General features: G+C 42.7%; 2 protein-coding genes across 2 annotated transcripts in view; both read left to right on the top strand.

Annotated features, from left to right (window-relative positions):
- Positions 1 to 1,774, top strand: part of cebp1 (CCAAT/enhancer binding protein (C/EBP) 1) — a 3,791-nt gene extending 2,017 nt beyond the window's left edge. Inside the window, exon 3 of the mRNA XM_063912936.1 lies at positions 274 to 1,774. Within this exon, the coding sequence (XP_063769006.1) occupies positions 274 to 579 (306 nt within the window). The 3' untranslated portion in view covers positions 580 to 1,774. The remainder of the gene's footprint in view (positions 1 to 273) is intronic.
- A 3,343-nt stretch (positions 1,775 to 5,117) lies between these two features.
- slc22a17 (solute carrier family 22 member 17) lies at positions 5,118 to 18,363 on the top strand. The gene is made up of 10 exons (XM_063912792.1): positions 5,118 to 5,585; positions 6,744 to 7,273; positions 11,160 to 11,263; positions 12,484 to 12,638; positions 12,862 to 13,027; positions 13,581 to 13,705; positions 14,259 to 14,364; positions 14,562 to 14,785; positions 15,535 to 15,646; positions 16,317 to 18,363. The coding sequence occupies exons 2-10, from the start codon at positions 6,800 to 6,802 to the stop codon at positions 16,591 to 16,593; spliced, it is 1,743 nt and encodes a 580-aa protein (XP_063768862.1). The 5' UTR covers positions 5,118 to 5,585; positions 6,744 to 6,799; the 3' UTR covers positions 16,594 to 18,363.
- Positions 18,364 to 18,790: the final 427 nt, after the last annotated feature.

The following is an 18,790-nucleotide window of genomic DNA, read 5'->3' as shown; positions in this document are numbered from 1 at the left end:
CTTAAAGTTTATTTTGCTGCTAATACTTTTTCACTCTGCAGTATTGTTACTTTTACTCAAGTGCATTATGTCAACAGACCCCCCTCAATGCATTAGGTTAGTTAAAGCAATAATATTAAGTTGAACCGTATATTTTTTATTTCAAATGTATATGATTGCTTTAATGCAGTTATGTGAAATCTGTTGGCATAATACACTTCATTTAAGCCAAAGTTTCTGTTCAGTGTAAGAGATCTAAGCATTTCCTCCTCTGCTTGTGTTCCTGTTCTCCAGGACTTCTCGTCCTTCCTCATGCCCACTCTCCGGACCCCGGTGAACAAGAGGAGCATCAGCAAGGACAGTGCGGAGTACCGCCTGCGGAGAGAGAGGAACAACGTGGCCGTGAGGAAGAGCAGGGATAAGGCACGCCGGAGGATCCTGCTGACCCAGCAGAGGGCCCTGCAGCTGCAGGAGGAGAACCAGAAGCTGAAGATCAGGATCGGACAGCTGACACAGGAGCTGGACTCTCTGAAACACATCCTGTCACAGCGGCACCTGCAGGGAGCCGAGGGGGGGGCTGCAGGGGAGGCCGGTATCTAGAACAACCATTTGTAATACTCATCGGAATCAGATTCAATATCAATGTCTAGACAGGTCCCCAAATGTCTTCTGCGGAATTTAGCATCTATTTGTGAAAAAGTAATGTATAGAATAAGCAGGCATACATTTGAAGAGGAAGGGTTTTGCAGTTGCAGATTTTCAGGATTGTTTAAATGTGGAGGCACAGAAGGATCCAGGACAGCAGTCTTAGGGGGCACATGGGAACTCTGCATCCGTAACATAAATATATACAGCATTCAAATTTGGCTTGGAAAAAGTTAGTTTTCGCAGTGCCCTGTGTCCTTTTACAGTTGGTAGTTCATTTAAAGTGTCACTGTAAGGCCTGGATTCGACCCTCGTACTCTGGCCCAAAGGTTTTGGGGGTTTCCAATCATATTAAGGGGGTTTTAACCCCATGCAACTTCCTGCTGACCTCGGTTTTTGTGAAAATGTGTGGATAATGCTCTGCTTGCTGGACTTTTTAAATAAATGAAATAATCACCTGAAACAAGAAACGTTTCAGTCCTAATGTAAATCAGTCACAAGTGGTTTGAATGTAGATGCCATTGTCTATTCTGAACTGTGGATGAGGAGACTGGAGAGTGTATATAAACTGTATGCAAGGGGTAAAATATGAGAATATTTAAAATCTGATGTAAAAAAAATCCTAATTAGTGCAAGAATGCACAAGAATCTGCACACAAATTCCAAATGAACCATCCTTAAACCTCCTGAAGACAACATATTTAAAATTCAAGGATTCAGATAATTCATTTTCAACACAGGGTTGCAAAACAAAATGCAGTGGTAGCTTCTTATGCTACACAAGAAGACAGGAGTCATTCTCATGGAGCCTTTAAGAAACCCTGTGCATTCTTCAGATTTCTTGTTTTATATGATTTTAAAACATTGCCCAATCATACACTTGACACTTCTTGTCATTGTCGGAGATGATTGTAAATGTTGTTGCCTAACAAGGTTACACAACTACCTGTGGTTTGTAGGGGATTGAATGCAAATCTAAATGTCTCTATATATACTCTTATCTTTTGTCACTAAGTGCGTGTGGAATTACTTGAAAGAATGTTTTAACTCGTTTTTAAACTTGAATGTTGACTGTGTTTTTACAATCATGCATTGTTATAGCAATACTTTGTGAAAGATTTTCTCTAAATAAACTGATTATTGAAATTAAGCTTGTATGAAATGTTTTATTATATCTGCAAGTCCCTTATATTTAACAAATCTGACTAGGTATCCTAATTTGACATCCAAAATATTTACAAATGATGCCAGATGCTGCCTTTTACTAAAGCAGATTCATTGCTTCCCCAACATGCTTTTGAAATACATCATTAATCTGCACTGAACTTTTTAACAACACTCTTTCTCACAGAAAACCTTGTGATATAACCCTAATATTCTCATAATTCTGCTTCAGGGAACAAGTGTGCACCTACCACATTATTTACCGTAAGTTGTCTAGCCACAGAAACGGACGTCATGCCATGGACCGTTGTTCCCCCGCGGTTTCCCTTTGTGGGATGGGCAACATTTCGACACAGTGGAGGACGGAGATGCGGAGCACAGAGATAGTATCAGTGTTTCGGGCTGCCAGGGCCTTCCTGTGGCTGTGATGGCAGGGAAGGGACACAGAGATAGGGGACACAGAGGATGGGGTGGGGGCTTTTTTTTCTTTAAATCTTTGCCCAGAGCAATAGTTGGTAAATCTATGTTCAACACTATTATATAACGGCATGGGAGTCCTTTGCATTTACCAAGATTAAGGATCATATGACCTCACATTGTTTGTGTAATAACACAAATAAAGAAGCACACACTCAGTTTCACTTACACGTTTCTTTGTTGACTATAATGTTCAAAATGTAGGTTAAAAAAGAATTGTACTTTTTACTTCACTATGTGGAAATGTAAACTACTGTTGTGATAAGAGACATTACTGGAAAGTTTAGGTTAAATGTTGATAGTAGCCTCATGATTGACCTAACCTTGACAACTCTTCATGTTAATAAATCAGTACTTAACTTATGAAAAATATAACTCTGTCAATGTGGACACTTTGCAAATGACTGTTACTCTTAAAAACATTATGGTGCTACTATCTAACTCACCGAACTGAACAGATGATAAGCACATACTTCAATCCGCCCACACTGTTAGATGTGCTGTTTTCTTAACTTAACTAATCACATACAGTCCCAGGGTGTGTCATTACTGTTAATAACAAAGTGCAGATCTGCATGGACAATCAGTATCTGTAAGCTACCAACAGTGACTGCTCAAAAGCATTTGAAAATACCCCTAGACCAAGAAAAAGTTGGACTTAATTTCCATATTATGGGACTTCAAATCTGCTGTATGAAACTCTGATCATCATTTTCATGATAGGAAGATGGACTATTATTTTTAGAGTGGTTGCATGTTATCATTGGATAGAGCACTATACTGCCAGATATTTGATTATTTATTCATCTCTCTTATAATAAGGAGTTAAGAACATTTACAAAGGACATGTGTAGAGCAGCACACAATGACTTCTTGTGTGTCTGTGTCTGTCGAAATGTCCCACAGAGTCGTGTGGGGTAATCTGTGGTCCCAGGACTGCAACATCTCCACAGAGTGAAGAAAGACCGTATTTCACCTAATCCCTACCATGTTACTCAACAGCAGCAGCCCATATGAACCCCACCACAACCCCAGAGAAGAGCTCCAATCTCACTGCTCCGGTCCATTAAAGTTGTTTCATTGCAGTATAAGAAAGTGATCAGACTTTTCTCTACAGACATGAACTATATTCACGTACAAGCATTCAGTCCTCATATGGGAAACAAACACTTTTCCTCTGTTTCAGCACTTCCGCTGTATGGCTCTGCGGTCAGATGCCTGGTGTTCTGAACTTTAAGTTCCTACCACACATATAAGAAACTTTCCAGCGATGGTAACAGCATAATCAAATAAAAAGAAAGAGTTGTCAGTGGTTGTTTTACCCCTTTTCATAGTTGCTGTATGTCTGTGTTGATATTTGATTCATTGCAGCTTGTTTTGTGTGTTTTTGTAGTTGTTTTGGTCTCTTTAAAGTATCTTTGTCTCTTTTCAAATTCATATGCACACAAGCTACCGTGTAGAAATGGCAAGTCCCGAGCTCTTAACCTCCAACAATGCAACATAGTTATACAAGACATAACACAATAAAATAAAGACACTGAAAGAACAAACAGAGTAGAATAGAATAGTACAGGTTCTGTTCGACATCTTTCAGTCCTCATTGTTATGCAGTGTTTGGGACACTTGACCCAAATGATGAACTTTTGTTAAAGTAATGTATTTTTTTTAGGACTCTTGCTGTTTATACTCTTGATGACCTACAACGTTCATATCTACAGTAATGTGTGTGTGGTCTGATAGTCAAAGCCTTATACTATTGGCTGCTGCAACACTAGTGAAACAAACTGGCCTAGTGCCATCAAGTGTAGCTTAGCGGTCATTCCCAAATGGTTGACAGACACCAGTGGTCAAGTCTTTGTTCATGAAATAGTATGTTATTACTGTACATTCAAGGAGCATCAATAATATCTCAAACTATAGAGAAAAAAGTATCAAAAAACACTATAAAAGCTATTTAGTAATGATGGCATGGATGTAATACCAGTGATGGCCGTAGCAAACCTTATTGACCTACAAAGAAGAGTAATGGATACGGCCGAACGGAAAAGTGATGTTTTACACCCAGAAAATATGTGACATTTCTCACCTGTAAGAATGACATTGTGATTATTTCAAATTCATGATAAAGATCAAACCCACAACAGCCTGGACCATGGAGGTGAGGTGTCTCTGGTGTTGGTCTGTGATTTATGGCTCCACCATGCGGCAAGAGAATACAAGTAGGCCTTCTGCAGAGATATTTTATACATAACAGATATCCCACTCCACCCATGCATCTGTGTTCTTCTTCTGCTATCCAAATACCATCCTAATGTTTGCTGTTTATTCTTGGACTGGTGCAAAGTGTTGAGTTTGTGGCTTTAGCTAATATAGGTGTGCACTATATTCATATTAAACTTTCTATGCACATTTTACGTTTCTCTATTTTTTCATCATTTTGTCATGCCTTTTGTTTTTTAAATAAATACAAAAACATTGAATAAATATTCAATTGAAGTAAGACAATAATGTACATGGTCGTTTGGTTGAAGTTAGTAATACATACAATACATAATTCTTCATGTTAGCCTATTCACCTAAATTTGTTATATTCTAGCACTCAGACTCGTTTTTGTTTAATGGCTTTTTAATCAAGAATGTAGTTAAATGTTTCCCTATTTTAATGCTTTAAATACACCTTTATTCCATCATAGAGACGAAAATGGTGAATGTAGAGACTTACATTAACCATTTTCATCCCTATGGTCAATAATTACATGAACAAAATAAGCAGAATGTGAAACACCAACTCATAATAAACGATCTTCGGCAGCAGTGAGACGAGGCGACGTCGCTCTGCCGGTTTTGGCCGAGTTTTGTCGAAGTGTGCCGCCAGCTGCTCGTCTCTATAAACAGGCTTCTCCCAATGCAGTTTTCCACCCGCTCTTTGTCCGTGACCGGCTGACCGACGACACGTTCCCCTTTAAGATGATGTCGGAAACAATTATGCCTTATTTAATTATTTGCTGTAATGTCGGCAGGCAGAAGAAATGGACTGAACAGCAGCGTTGACGAGCGACGGTGAGAGGGCAGTAGCATCATCTCATGTGAAAGTGGCTAACAGGAGTCCGGTGTCCTTGCGTGTGTCAAAGGCAGCAGCGGTGTGTATTAGAGGCTACGACACTTCTCCGAGGCGGACATGTATTACCATATGACAGACCAGGCGGAGGAGACACGGTGACTGCGGTGAAAGTACTCCCCTTTACCCCGCAATGTGTTGGGCGCTTGGAAGAGACAACGGACAGTAGCATTTTGGCTCACATTTGACAACACTTCAAAGGGTATGTAACAGTATGCGTCTGTTCTTAAGACAGGCAGACCCTGCATGTGTTTGGAGCTGGTGTTAGTCTTGTCAAAGCTGGTTCGAGTCCCCTCCACTCCCTATGATTTTAATGTAATTCCCCTCACACTGCCTCTTTCTCTTCATGTTTGTACTTCACAGAGGCCAGCCAGCGCCTGGGTGTTAATTCCTCCCACGTCCCTTGTCACCCCATCGTGTAAAAGCTCTTATGTAACCCATTGGGATTCCTTTTTTTTTGTTTTGTTGCAAGACTTCCTGGCCCTTTGCAAGGCAACAACACTGGCTGATAGAGGAGCACCATGTGCACCGACAGAGGAAAGCACAGGCTGTTCACATTCCTGCCCTCAACCGGGAACACTGCTATAATACAGAGAGGGAAGGGCTCCCTCTTCCCTGAAAACACCCATCACTTCAGGGGTTTTCTCTAACCACAAACCTTTTTAACTATACATGTCCACTTCTGTCTCCTCATGTTCCTATAAAGGCTACTGACTGTGATAGCAACACTTGACAGCACACACCCTCTTTAGTGGAGTCAGCTTTGATTTCTTAAAAAGCTGAAAACCAAATAGCTAGAGTTTTAGAAACGGTATTTAAACATCATTGGTTCTGACATAGGGCTACAGCCAGCCTTGAATATACTCATCATCTCAGCTCTTTTATTTAGTCTGAAATTGGGTCACACATTCCAGTGGTTACATGAGAAGTGTTCAGGTATGACCTCATAACCCCAGTGCTAAATTTACTCTCTGTGGATGCACAGAATTGGATTAAATAAACAACCTCCTCCTGTGTGGCACATTGTGCTTCTGTTCAGTAGAAGTGTGTGGACAGATATTTGCTCAGTTTTTAAAATAGTGTAGTCTCACTGTGAAAGGACTCCAGTGTGTCCCCTCTTAGTCTGCAAGTGTGGGCCAGAACGCTGCCTTACTGTGAACTTTCACATCAGTGTCGCTCCTCAAGTGACGTGCAACACTTGGTCCAGCAGACACATGGGTTTACACACCCTAGCATCTTAGCAATGCCATTATGTCACTAGTACTGTAAGTGAGCATGATACAGGGACTCTACATTGGGAGCAGCATATTCTGTTGTTTAATCTATAAAGTAAACCTGTGTTCTTCTTCTTTCCTCACAGTTTTTCCACGTCTCTCTACCTGAGGACCAACCGTCTCTCCCTGTTAACAACCAACGATGACATCCCCAGACTCTCCCCCTCTCGTCTCCCCATCCCCATGTCCTGCTCCCCCTCCATCCCTACCTTCCTCCCCTGTTCCATCCTCCCCAGCCCCATCTTCCTCCTCCCTTCCCGCCCCGCCCTCCCTGCCTCCCACAGGTGAGGTGATGGTGCTGGCTCTGGGCAGGAAGAAGCAGCGAGTCCTGATTGCTCTCTCCATCCTGCCCAACCTCTTCCTGGCCTTCTTGCTGTCTTCCGACCCGCTCATCACCCTCTCCTCACCCCACCACTGCCACCTACCGGGGCCCTTACCATCTCCCGAGGTGCTGAACGCCTCCCTGCCCTGGGAGAAGGGAGGGAGACCTGGGGACAGCGGGGGGCTGTCTCACTGTAAGCAGTACGTCAACGGCAGCCATTCAGCGGTGGTGGACTGCGAGGTTGGCTGGGACTACAACGTCACGGAAGGGCTGAGGAACAACATCGTTACAGAGGTAAAGCTCTAACCCTGTCATTATGGTCCTAGCATAGTTTACTGTTTTGCCTTTCGGTCCGGGGGGGGGGGGGCTCACATTTTTGTTTATGTATGAATTTAGATCCTTAAAACGCTGAAACAGTAGTTATCCGCGGGAGGGTCTTGCTGAGCATGCAGCCTCCTTTCTTGCAATGCCCTGCTAAACTGAAGCTGTACATTTTTCGGATTAGTCGGACAAAAAGTCTTATGCTGTTGGTTAGTACGGTAGATCCTTGAGCCTTTAATTGCTTCTGTAAGGTTTGTGTGGGGACATGAGTTGTTCTGAAAACTCCTTCCTTTAAAAAAAAAAAAAGTCAGAGATTTGGGTGATCCCTGATACCATTTTCCTACACAAAGCTCCTGTTTGCTGTGATGTGCGTAGTGCCTGCGTGTGAGGTCGTCATATGAGACTGTTGTCAGAAATGAATCCCAGGACAGGATGATGCTGTTGTTCTATACACATCGCTGCTGCACCACAGAAATACTCATGATCAGTCAGCTCCTCACCTCTGCTTCACACTCGCTACATTAGCTGCTTGTTGGAAAACACCTGAATATCCGACTAACCTTTTGTCCTCCATTCGACAAGGCGATAAGGCTGTGAAACCACGTTGAAGAATGCCCGGTGACTCATTCAGAAATGTTTGTTTTCACCTATGTCACTGAGTGGAACCGAAAGGGCCACGAGAGACAGATTTGACTGATTTCTGAAGTTTTTCTTTAATATTTAACTTAAAAAGAACAACGCCTGCTCTTGAGAGTAAGGAAAGATAGAAAGTGTATTTAAATGAATGAACAAATGATCTTAATCTTAAAGGTCGCGCTTCGGAATATGAGTTGCGTCAGTTTTGTACTTTCTGAACCGAAAGAGTGGTCCATAGAAATGTCTCGATTGTGTTTCTGTTAAACTTAGTTCTCTTATTTTAAACAGCAGAAAGGAGGTTGAAGATAAGCTACAGTGGAAGGGTACATATTTAGTCACTATGAAATGATCCTAGCTTTTAATCGCATTTTGTCTCCTAAAAAACAGCAGGAATTTCTTCAGGTTTGAATAATAACCCTGTATATGTTATATTTTCCTCTTACCCGCATAACTAAGCAGTGAAAGCTCTGCAGGAGGACTCCAATTGAGACATGTGTATACAATCTATTCTGGTTTTTACTGGACATCATGTTTCTTAAATATATAATATATTATAGATGTAAGTCTGATTTTCACATTCCTAGCTGTTAAAGTTAATGAAAGAAACCAGCTTCTGTGTACATGTATTAGAATGACCATTATACCGTATGTACTGTAAACAATGGTATAAACACTGCAAGTCAATTCTGTGTTGATGCACTAACGTGTCACTTTGTACACTGCTTGTTTAACTTGCATAGATGGGAGTCAGCATGCATTTCAGCCTATAGCTTAATTCAATAGTAGAGTCCTTGGCTTGCTCTTGTTAATGTCTAGAGCAGAGCCACGGAGGCAGGTCACTGAGTTGAAACTGTGTGTCTGTTTATATTTCTGGTGCCTACTGATGTGGGGACCACACCCAGCCCTATAGTCCGTGGTATTAGGGCAGTTTTCTGGTAATCCACCCACAGCACTGCAGCAAGCTGAGGAGACATAAACACTGCCAAGGGAAGCAAACTGTGCTCTCTTATAGACACGCAGAAAAATAGCATGCTTACAGTCTCGTCCTCCCCTTGTACTGCGTACTGAGCGGCACATGGACACTGTCATATTGTGTCTCTTAAATCAGGTTTAGCTCAGAAAGTATTTTTGCTGTCATAAGGATCTGTTCCTCCGTGCTGAGCTGGCAGTCTCTGAGCAGGAAGCCGGAGGCGCTCTGATCAGCTGCTCCTCCATCAAGAAATACTGTGTCGCTGCACGAGAGGCAAACTCCACTTTGCATCTCCGTGCTGATCCAGGACTGATGCACGGACACTTCCTGTCATCGTTATGCCAATTTACATAATATTGAAAATCAATAAGCAGGACTGCTTTTAATGGCAGTGTTTTAATGGAACACTCATCAGGTTTAACACAACTCCTTCTCAATAGATGTTTTATCCAATAAATTAACTATATTCTATTCTGAATTTAATTGGAATGCAATACGTATTTAACGGTACTATATTTTTCCAAAAACTATGCTGAATGAATTATTGTGTTGTGCAGAAACCCCAGAATTATAATACGCAGTTTAAAGAAAGAAATCTGTTTTATACAATTAAAAAATAGTATACTAATTCAAACATTCCCTCCAATCTCGTGACTCGTATCACAATTGCGTTATCAGTGAAAGATAATCACACTCAGATGGATTTTGCAAAATTGTTAGGCCCTAAAGGGAATGCAAAATTATATATATCATAAGATTTTGTTCCTTTCAAGTGAAAACGTAATGCAGTGTTTCATTTGCTCTGATATAAAACTGTTATTGTCTAGCGTCTGAGTAATGACACATTTAGTGGAAAATAACAACCGAACATGATTTGGCAAAGTCTCGGCTGAGCTTATCTCCCAGCCAAGGTGAGGCCCAGTGAGAAATGTTAAAGGTTGCCATGGTTGCGGGTTTCAGTCCCTCCCAGAGCAACGTTACCTGATGACGACTGAGCGTCACCTGTAGAACCAGTCTGAGGAGTACACCAACCTGTGTGTTTGCATTTCACCTCTTCCTGTTGTGCACTGCATTCCTCCCTGTGAGCACAGGGCTTTGTTTTGCTGCCCTTTACTCGCCCGGTGTGCACTGGCTCCGCGCCTCAGCAATAGGCCCGCTGATATTATGTGACAGGCTTTTATGTTTCTGTGCACGGGCTCCTACAGTATTATGTAAGGCCTTTTTATGACCGGCCCTCTGCTCCCCTCTCTACATCATTAAAATCATTTTGCTGCAGACATTAGCAGAGCTCAGCTGTTAATGCAAATCAGTGAGTCAGCTTAATGTGATTAAAACTTAGAGGGTTTTTTACACACTTTCTGACTTTAAGTGTAGAAGCAGTACAGCCACACAGTTAATGCATGTGATACTGCTAGTACTACTGCTAGTACTACTATTAATTATACTAGTAATACTATTTTTTCATATTTGAGTTGTATATTACTTTGTTATAGTGTCATGGTTCATGGCTTTGTATTGCATCATTCTCTCAGCCTTCTGTGATCCAAGTGAACACATAAATATTGATCAAAGCACAGAGGTATAAGTGCTGTATGAAAGTGTTCTCTTGCTCTATCTCTGTGAAGTTATTGAATCGTAGCAATATATTATGTTGACTAAATGAAAGCCTTGAGCTGAGCTGCCTTTTTGAATCCCAACGATTAATGAAGTTGCTTTGATTTTCCAAAGGCATATTTCTTCATGAGTAATTCAAGCTAACAATACATGTGAATGCTCCGTGGTGTTTTGAAAGAGAGGAAGGCGACACATTACAAACTCTCTTTTGTGAGCAAAGAGCTTCTACTGGTCTTTTCTTCAGGGAGACACAAACACACGTCTTCACAGTTAGGCGCAAATTAAGTGTGAGCTTTCCACTTTTGTGTGTGTTGCTTAATTTGTTGTACAGTCGTCTTTACTTTATTACTTTATTGGTGTTTGGTGTAAAAAAGTAAAGTGTAAAGTGAGTGGTTATGCTTCTCAATCAATGTTTTTCTGTCATTGACACACAGAACATACAGTTGGTTTGGCACCTCACCTTGCACCTTAGTCTTTACACTCACTGCATTCTTAATACATGATCATCAGAAATGTTGGTAGAAAGCCCATGCTTGGAAAGGAAAATAATGTGCGGCATGATTTCCTCATGACTTAATGTGTGTGTGTGTGTGTGTGTGTGTGTGTGTGTGTGTGTGTGTGTGTGTGTGTGGGGTCCAGTGGGATCTGGTGTGTGGTCAGTACTGGCTGGTCCCAGTGGAAGAGGTGTGCTTCATCCTGGGCATCCTGACTGGCTGTCTTGGCCTGGGCTATGCCGCTGACAGGTAATGCACACACACACACACACACACACACACACACACACACACACACACACACACACACACACACACACACACACACACACACACACACACTGACATGTTCCAATATAGTTTATTCTGCAGACATCTGTGCTGTTTAATCCCTTTGTTCCTCAATCTGTAATCACTTCTCTTTATGTAGCAGTTTCAGTACCTTACAACACACAGACACATGAACACAGTACAGTACAGAGTCCAGTCTGCAGAATGAAAATAAGATAGCTTTAGTACCAAGAGGCCCAGTTGTCATTTCCTAAAGATAAGCAAGATAAACCACAGAATGGATCTCCATCACCTTTTACTATACATGAGCATGAGATAGTGCCTTCATGAATGTGCAGTGCATTATAATGCTAGCTTTAGGGCATAGTGCACGGCAGTCTGCGTTAGTCACAGCCTCTGATAATTGTCATAATGGCTCCAGCCTGAGCCTGCTGTGTTGTCAGATTGAACATCGCAAGGGGGAAGCAGCAGTTTTTAGGGGGAATTGTGAGGGAGAGGATGCCAGTTTAATCAGCTAACAGCCTTCATCAATTTGCTGACCAATTGAGCTTAGCGTCTGTTTGTGAAGACTGGTGAATTACTGCTGCCTCCTGGTGCAAAGGAGAAAAGGGGACAGTGGTAATCTGCAGGCTGGATATAAAGTGCTGCACCTGCATGGAGCGGGAAAATGGCTAATCATCACATTTACTTATCAGCAAGTGAGCTGAGGTGAAAATGCCTTTTCATATATTGTTATTTATCGTTCTTTTTTTTGTGATTGCAACATCTGTTCCCAAAGTCTTGACGATACACTTAGGTGATGTTACACATTTAAATCTTAAAATTGTATTAAGTCAAAAATGAGAGGCTGTCTATATTACATAAATGTAGGAAGGTGGTTCAGTTCTAACAGTGTTTCTTATCTATTATATTCGCAGTAGACTGTTGTCCTATGTTCTGTTCTCCACGCTCTTGCTGTTAATATTTAAGCATGGGAAGTGTTTTTGCTCTTGCGTAATCAGCACTTACAAGATCATTTATTGCTGTTGCAAATCTCGGTTCTATGTTTTTACCTAAATTTGGATTTTTATGAATTGCTCTTTTTATTATGCAAATTACTTTCAAATAGCAATATGCGTATTGAATGAATCCACAAGTATCAGATGTCTTTGTTAAAAGTGTGTGTCCTTTCCCTGCAGGCTGGGCCGGTCTAAGACTCTGCTGGCCTCTCTTACCCTGTCGGTGGTGTTCGGGGTGCTGGTGTGTGTCTCTCCGAACCCCTCCATCTTCATCGTCATGCGTTTCTGTTTGGCGGCAGCTAGTGCTGGAGTCTACCTCATTCTGTACATTACACGTGAGTGTTTCAACATTTTATTCATTGTTAGTGGAGAAATCACACAAATAAAAGTACAGTTTGTAACATCTGAGTAAGTTAAGTTGTGTTCTTACAATTTACAAACCTAAACCAAACAGCTTTTATTCAGAGCCTGTTGTGTGGGAGAGGAGAAAACCTTTTTGGATAATTTGACTTAAAGTGAACTGACATTAGGTCAGTAATGATGTGGTGTGACGTTCAGGTCTGGAGCTGTGTGAGCCGTCTCTCAGGCTGCTGGTCACCATGCTGGCCGGCCTGATGACTGTTGCTGGAGAGCTGCTGCTGCTGGCCGTCGCCCTGGGCTGCCAGTCCTGGAGGGGCCTGCTGGGGGCCGGCGCCGCCCCCCTCACACTCTTCCTCAGTTACGGGTACGAGTAGCTGCGTAGGATTATTTGTTTGTAAGCTTCCTGTGAAATTCGTAGCTTTTTGATCATCAGTACTTTCCTTTCACGTTTCAATGTTCTTCTCGTCTGCGTACCTGTATATGGACACATGTTTTATTTCCCTGTGAAACTGGGGAGACAGGAGAGTGAAGGAACCTGATAGTCTTTTGATGAAGTGTCCTGATGCCAGCTGACTGGCTGAAAGCTCTGTAGGATGGTATTGATTCCAATGCTCTCGTCACACTGAAGCTTTCAGTTCATGTCAGAATGCATTAGGAGCACTTTGTTTAAGGTCCCTGGTCCCTCTAGGACATCTGTAACAAGATTAGCCTTCAAAGCAAATTTATTAGAGCTTAAAGTATGATTACTAGCAGTAGATTGCAGGTTTGGAAATAAAGCTGGATTAAGAAGGAATTCTGCTAATGTGCAACCTACATTTGTTTTCCATGGAGCAAGAAGCAAATGTGGGTTATAAAGCTGGTGAAAGGTCAGCAGAGGTCAAAGCGTGAGCCGCTCATATGTTTTGTCTCTTCTGCAGCATTCCTGGGGTGTTTCCAGAGTCTCCTCGCTGGCTCCTTCTGTCAGAGAGATCTGCAGACATGAACTCCTTCACCGACAGGAGAAACTCCAACCGGGACCTGAGGGACGACGAGAGCTTCACAGGTGTGTGTGTGTGTGTGTGTGAAGAGTTTAGATTCGTATTCTCCTCCACAGAAAGAAAGCAGCTTACATTTTCCTGCATCACTGCTGGGTTCAGTTTAGGAAGTGTGCGTTATTTATACGTTACTTGATGCAGTGCATATCAAAAACCATGAACCTATCACACACGGCACTAACAGAGCAGGTAATGATGCTCAGTTACAATTCATGATTTATTAAAGACACATGGAGTTAGAATAAGGCATAAGGCCCTGCAGACACAATGATCTGAGGTGGACTTTCACTGGGCCATGAGATACATTTGGGGACATTGGTTTTACTTGCCCCCATAGTTCACCGCTACAAGTAATGTCAACAGATGCAAACTATTTCACTATTATTAACAACCTCTGTTTGACAAGTAGAGATTACCACACTGGTTTAACTCATGTCCTCTTGTACATGTTTCTCTGAACATAAATGAACACTGACAGTGAGCTATTGATTCAAAGAGAATCCAGGTCAGGTCATTATTCTCTGTCTGTTGTTGTAAATGACTCCTGTTTTACTGCCGCAGAGCTGGACTCAGAGCCGGCCCACTCCTCACGCCCCCACCTGTCCTACCCCGAGCTCTTCCACAGCAGGAACATCTGGAAGAACCTGTGTGTGCTGGGCTTCACCTCGTAAGTCATCCCACACTCGTGACAGTAATTTAGCAGCGCTGCAGTTTCCACTTTAGTTTGCGTTGCACTTTTATAAGAGGAACTGCTCTCCTATTTCATCCTCAAAGTGTTTTGACTGATTATTACCCCTTTTCTATAAATAACTCCTCATAAACAATGACAGCTTATTCTTTGTTTCTCCTTCCTTCCTCCTTCAGATTCATCTCTCACGGCATCAGTCACTGCTACAGCTCTTTCCGAGGCGACGTCAGAGGCACGGCCCCCAGCTTCTACTGGACGTACCTGCTGTCCGTGTGCGCGGGGGGCGGCGCCTGGCTGTTGCTCTGGGCGACGGTAGACAGGTGCGGTCGCCGTGGCATCCTGCTCCTCGCCATGACAATGACGGGGCTGGCCTCTTTGATCCTCCTGGGACTCATGGAGTGTAAGCAGGCTTTAGTCGCAGGACATTGTTTTTGCCAATAAACCTGGAGACGGATGAAGAGAACTATTAATAGTCTGTATGACACCATGATGCAACATCAACACGGACAAATATTTAAGAAAGCAACATCTAGAGTGTAGATAGAGTGTTTCAGTCTATCCCGGGACTCTCTGATGTAGCTGTACAGGACATGGTTAGGGTGACAAAGTGACTTCCTCTTATCCTAATTGGAATGAAGGTAAAAGTTAGCTTGATAGATGTGGTCATTTAAGATCTTCTAACCTGTTGGGTTTCATGCATTATGAAACTGATCCAAAGCAAACCGGTCAGATCTGTTCATGGAAAATTATGTTCCAGTTGCTTTGTCTTTCCTCAGCATGATGTCCAAACCCTCTCACAGTTGCCTGTCTCAGTCTCCTCCTTGTGGCTGAACATGAGTATGACACCCAGTTTATGTAGGACACTGCAGTGGCAGCAATGTCAAAGCTGTGTCAGGTGCTGAGCTTTAATCATGCATCAAATGCTGGGGGGGGGGGGTGAAGCACTGGGTGGTGGTGTATTTCGGGTCACCTCTTTTCACCGCTTTCTGTGTCTACTGTTAATTACAGCAGTCTGGAAGTTGTAGAGAATATTTTCAGAGTTGTAAATCAGTTCATATCAACAGGGCAGCGTGATGTATCTTCAATAGTGCTGCACTTCAACTAGGTAGTCCCCAGCCGCTGATGCTTGTCCTTCCTCCTCCCTTTTAGATCTGAGTGAGACGGCCATCACAGTCTTCTCAGTGCTGGGTCTCTTCTCCTCCCAGGCCACCGCCTCCCTCTGCATCCTCTTCACTGCAGAGATCATGCCCACTGTCATCAGGTAACACCGCTACACTGATTTTAAAAGTTACAACACTCTCCTTGTTATTTAGTTTAGTAAAAATATCTGATAAGGAGTGTTTGTTCTGGTTAAAAATGAGCCTGCTCAACCGATTCATGCTGAATGAATCAAGACATGAAAAATGCAGTACATTTCCATCACCGTATCTATTAGTAATGAAGAGACGTTTTAAGACATCTGAGAAACGTCTTCATTGACAGGGGTCACTTTCTGACAGCTTAGCTCATCATCTTTTGGAACAGAGGAAACGCCTGTTCAGGGAATTTCCACTAGTTCATTTTCTTTAAGCCATACTTGAATATTTCAATATACATATTTCATTTCTTCCAGAGGTTTGATAAGAAATTCGATATCCTTCTTATGTCTGTCTGCCAAATATGAGGTTACAGCTAGGAGGTGGTTAGCTTAGCTTAGCATAAAGTCTGGAAACGGCTAGCCTTGCGTTGTCCAAAGACATGCTTAAACTGAAGATTTGCATTTCTCAAAATATTGAACTATTCTTTTAAAGAAATACACAAGAGGGCAACAATACACATGTTTAAACTCCGTATGACCATGTTTTAAGCCGTTACAAGACAAATCATCCACCTAGATGTTAACCATGAGTTTGTGTGTGCGTGTGTGTGTGTGTGCGTGTGCGCGTGTGCAGGGGCAGTGGTGTGGGCATAGTGCTGGCTCTGGGCTGCGTGGGCCGCCTCAGCTCCCCGCTCATGGACCTGAGGAACCACTACGGGTACTTCCTGCACCATGTGGTTTACTCCTCCCTGGCCCTGCTGGCCGTGCTGTCCATCCTGCTGCTGCCCGAGAGCAAAAGGAAGCCTCTGCCGCAGTCCCTGGGAGACGGGGAGCAGTACAGGCGCCCCCCGCTGGGCAGGAGGAGGAGGGACAATGTGCCGCTGCTAGCCACCCCCAACCCAGAGACCTAAAACACTCCTTAGGAAGAGTTGGACGGATCAAAATCACCCACTCTGCAGCTAGAACATTCACATCCATCATGCAGAGGAGGAGAGAGCTGCACAGATGATTGGACAATGAAGGACGGTGATCAGACTCTAAGCTTCCTAACATACTTTCCTCAAGTCATTCCATGCGGTTGGGTCAAGCTGCCATTTCTTCTTCACCATTCTCCTCTTCCTGCCATTCACATGTGTAGACCTCACAGCGACACATGCAGGGAAGTGTCCATCCTCATCTCCATGTGCACACCAGCATACACTGCTGCATCTGTGCGTCTGTCGTAGAGATGTTAGCTGCTTGATCAGGCGCTCCAGACCAGAGGGCGCTCGGAGAGTAGTCGCTAATTATTCCTAGCATTTGAAGTAGAACGTTTTTTGTCGTGTTTGATATGTACGACAACACTAGAAGTGCTCGAAGGTGTGAAGAGTCAGCTTTGTGTACTTTCCTGTGACACCTGCGGTAAACTCTCCCATGTGGTTCTCCCAACAGGGATGGATAGCAGTTCTCCAACATATGTTGTTTGAGTGTTGGTGCCTTGTAAATACTCTAGACCTAGTTTCTTTAACTTGTAGGGCATATGAGTTAAAGCAGACCCTGTAGCTGGAAACTGTACAGTACACTGTACAGGGAAGAAGCGGTGCAGAGGACTTTGAAACCTTTTTTAAAGATGGTGGTTCATTCGACCAAAATCTTGAAATTTAAGGGACAGTTGTATGAACCAACTATAATCCATTTTGGCATAATGGTGAAAAACCTACACAAAAAGGCCTTAAAAAAACAAAAGAGTTCATGTTCAAACTGTGTAAACCAATGTTCTGATCTGGCCTGGAGCCGGCGATATTTATGTCTTATTTATGTTATTAATCTTAATCAGTAAATGATTCAGAGGCCTAGCATTTCTAAGTATTAAGATAAAGATTGTTAAATTGGGCTGGCTGCAAACTGTCACAACATTCCTCTCTGCATGTTCGGGAGCACTGAAGGGCTTTTTTCTGTATCTCCTCAGAAGCTAATAGTTATTTAATACCTCTCTAGGTGACCAGCTGTAAGAGAATAGACGGGTATGAACAGTAGAAGTTTAAATATGACTTCTGTAACCAGGCACATTTATTGTACTGTATGTCAGCACTAAAATGTGTACGTTTTGAAAGAGGTCATCGGTTATCTTGCCTGAATGTTTATCGATGCTGGAGAAAAGGCCTGGTGATTATGCTCAATGGGAGCTGAAGAGGGCCCCAGAGATCCCCATAACCCCGACTCCTCAATCACGCACCGAGGGAATACTTTTGAATGCTTTTTTATTTTTGAGTGTGCTGGCTGATATTTAGTTACATCATGACGGAGAATTACCAAGGCATGGCAATTTCAGTGCTTCACAAACAAATCCCAATGTATGCTTGGGTAAATCCTTCCCTGGGTGCGTGCTTTTTAGAGAAGCGGGAGTCATTTGGACTCTGACGTTGGGGACTCACTAAAATAATTATGAAGGACACTTTAGCTGATGGCTTCTTCCTCCGTCAGCCTTTGTCAGTTTTCTTCCCCTCTTTGTATGTTGCACTCGATAAGTCCTAACACGTATGAACTGATATTTATTATCACTCTGTTTTACTTGGCTCGAGTAGTATTATGTCTGACACCACTGATGACCTGTTAAATGATGTGTTATGCAGTTAACTATATAACCTAATTTAATGTAAAATAAAACTGGTTGAATAAACGAGACATGGGCATTCTTTGGACCAGAGTTGTATGATATGCTTGATACTTAACTGACATTATTTCCAGTTCATTCCTCTTGTGTGTTCCCTCTTCCCCCTGCTTGATCTTGACTCCTCCCACTAGGCACTAAGCAGGTGAGCTGTTCCCTCTAGGTGTAAGGGGGCACGGCCTGGGGAACAAAGGGGGAGGGACTTGTTTTGGAGGGAGTTTTGAGACCGGAAAGAGGGAACCCTGGCAACTTGACAGAGTGAATTGAGAAGAATTTAGCTTACTAGGTATGGTGTTACCTCAATGTACTTAAGGAACACTGAGACAAGTGAACTCTGAGGACTGAGCAGCAAACCCTCATCTCGACTGCCGGTGAGTTCCATTTATTCATTTTGGTGTTTTCTTCTTTTTCCAATGCTCTGTTTTGCTGCCGGCCTGACTAATTGATGATATAAGAAA

Source organism: Eleginops maclovinus, chromosome 21 (assembly GCF_036324505.1).
Source record: "Eleginops maclovinus isolate JMC-PN-2008 ecotype Puerto Natales chromosome 21, JC_Emac_rtc_rv5, whole genome shotgun sequence".
Taxonomy (NCBI): Eukaryota; Metazoa; Chordata; class Actinopteri; order Perciformes; family Eleginopidae; genus Eleginops; species Eleginops maclovinus.
The sequence above is the reverse complement of the archived record's forward strand: the minus strand, read 5'-3'. Positions and strand labels throughout refer to the sequence as shown.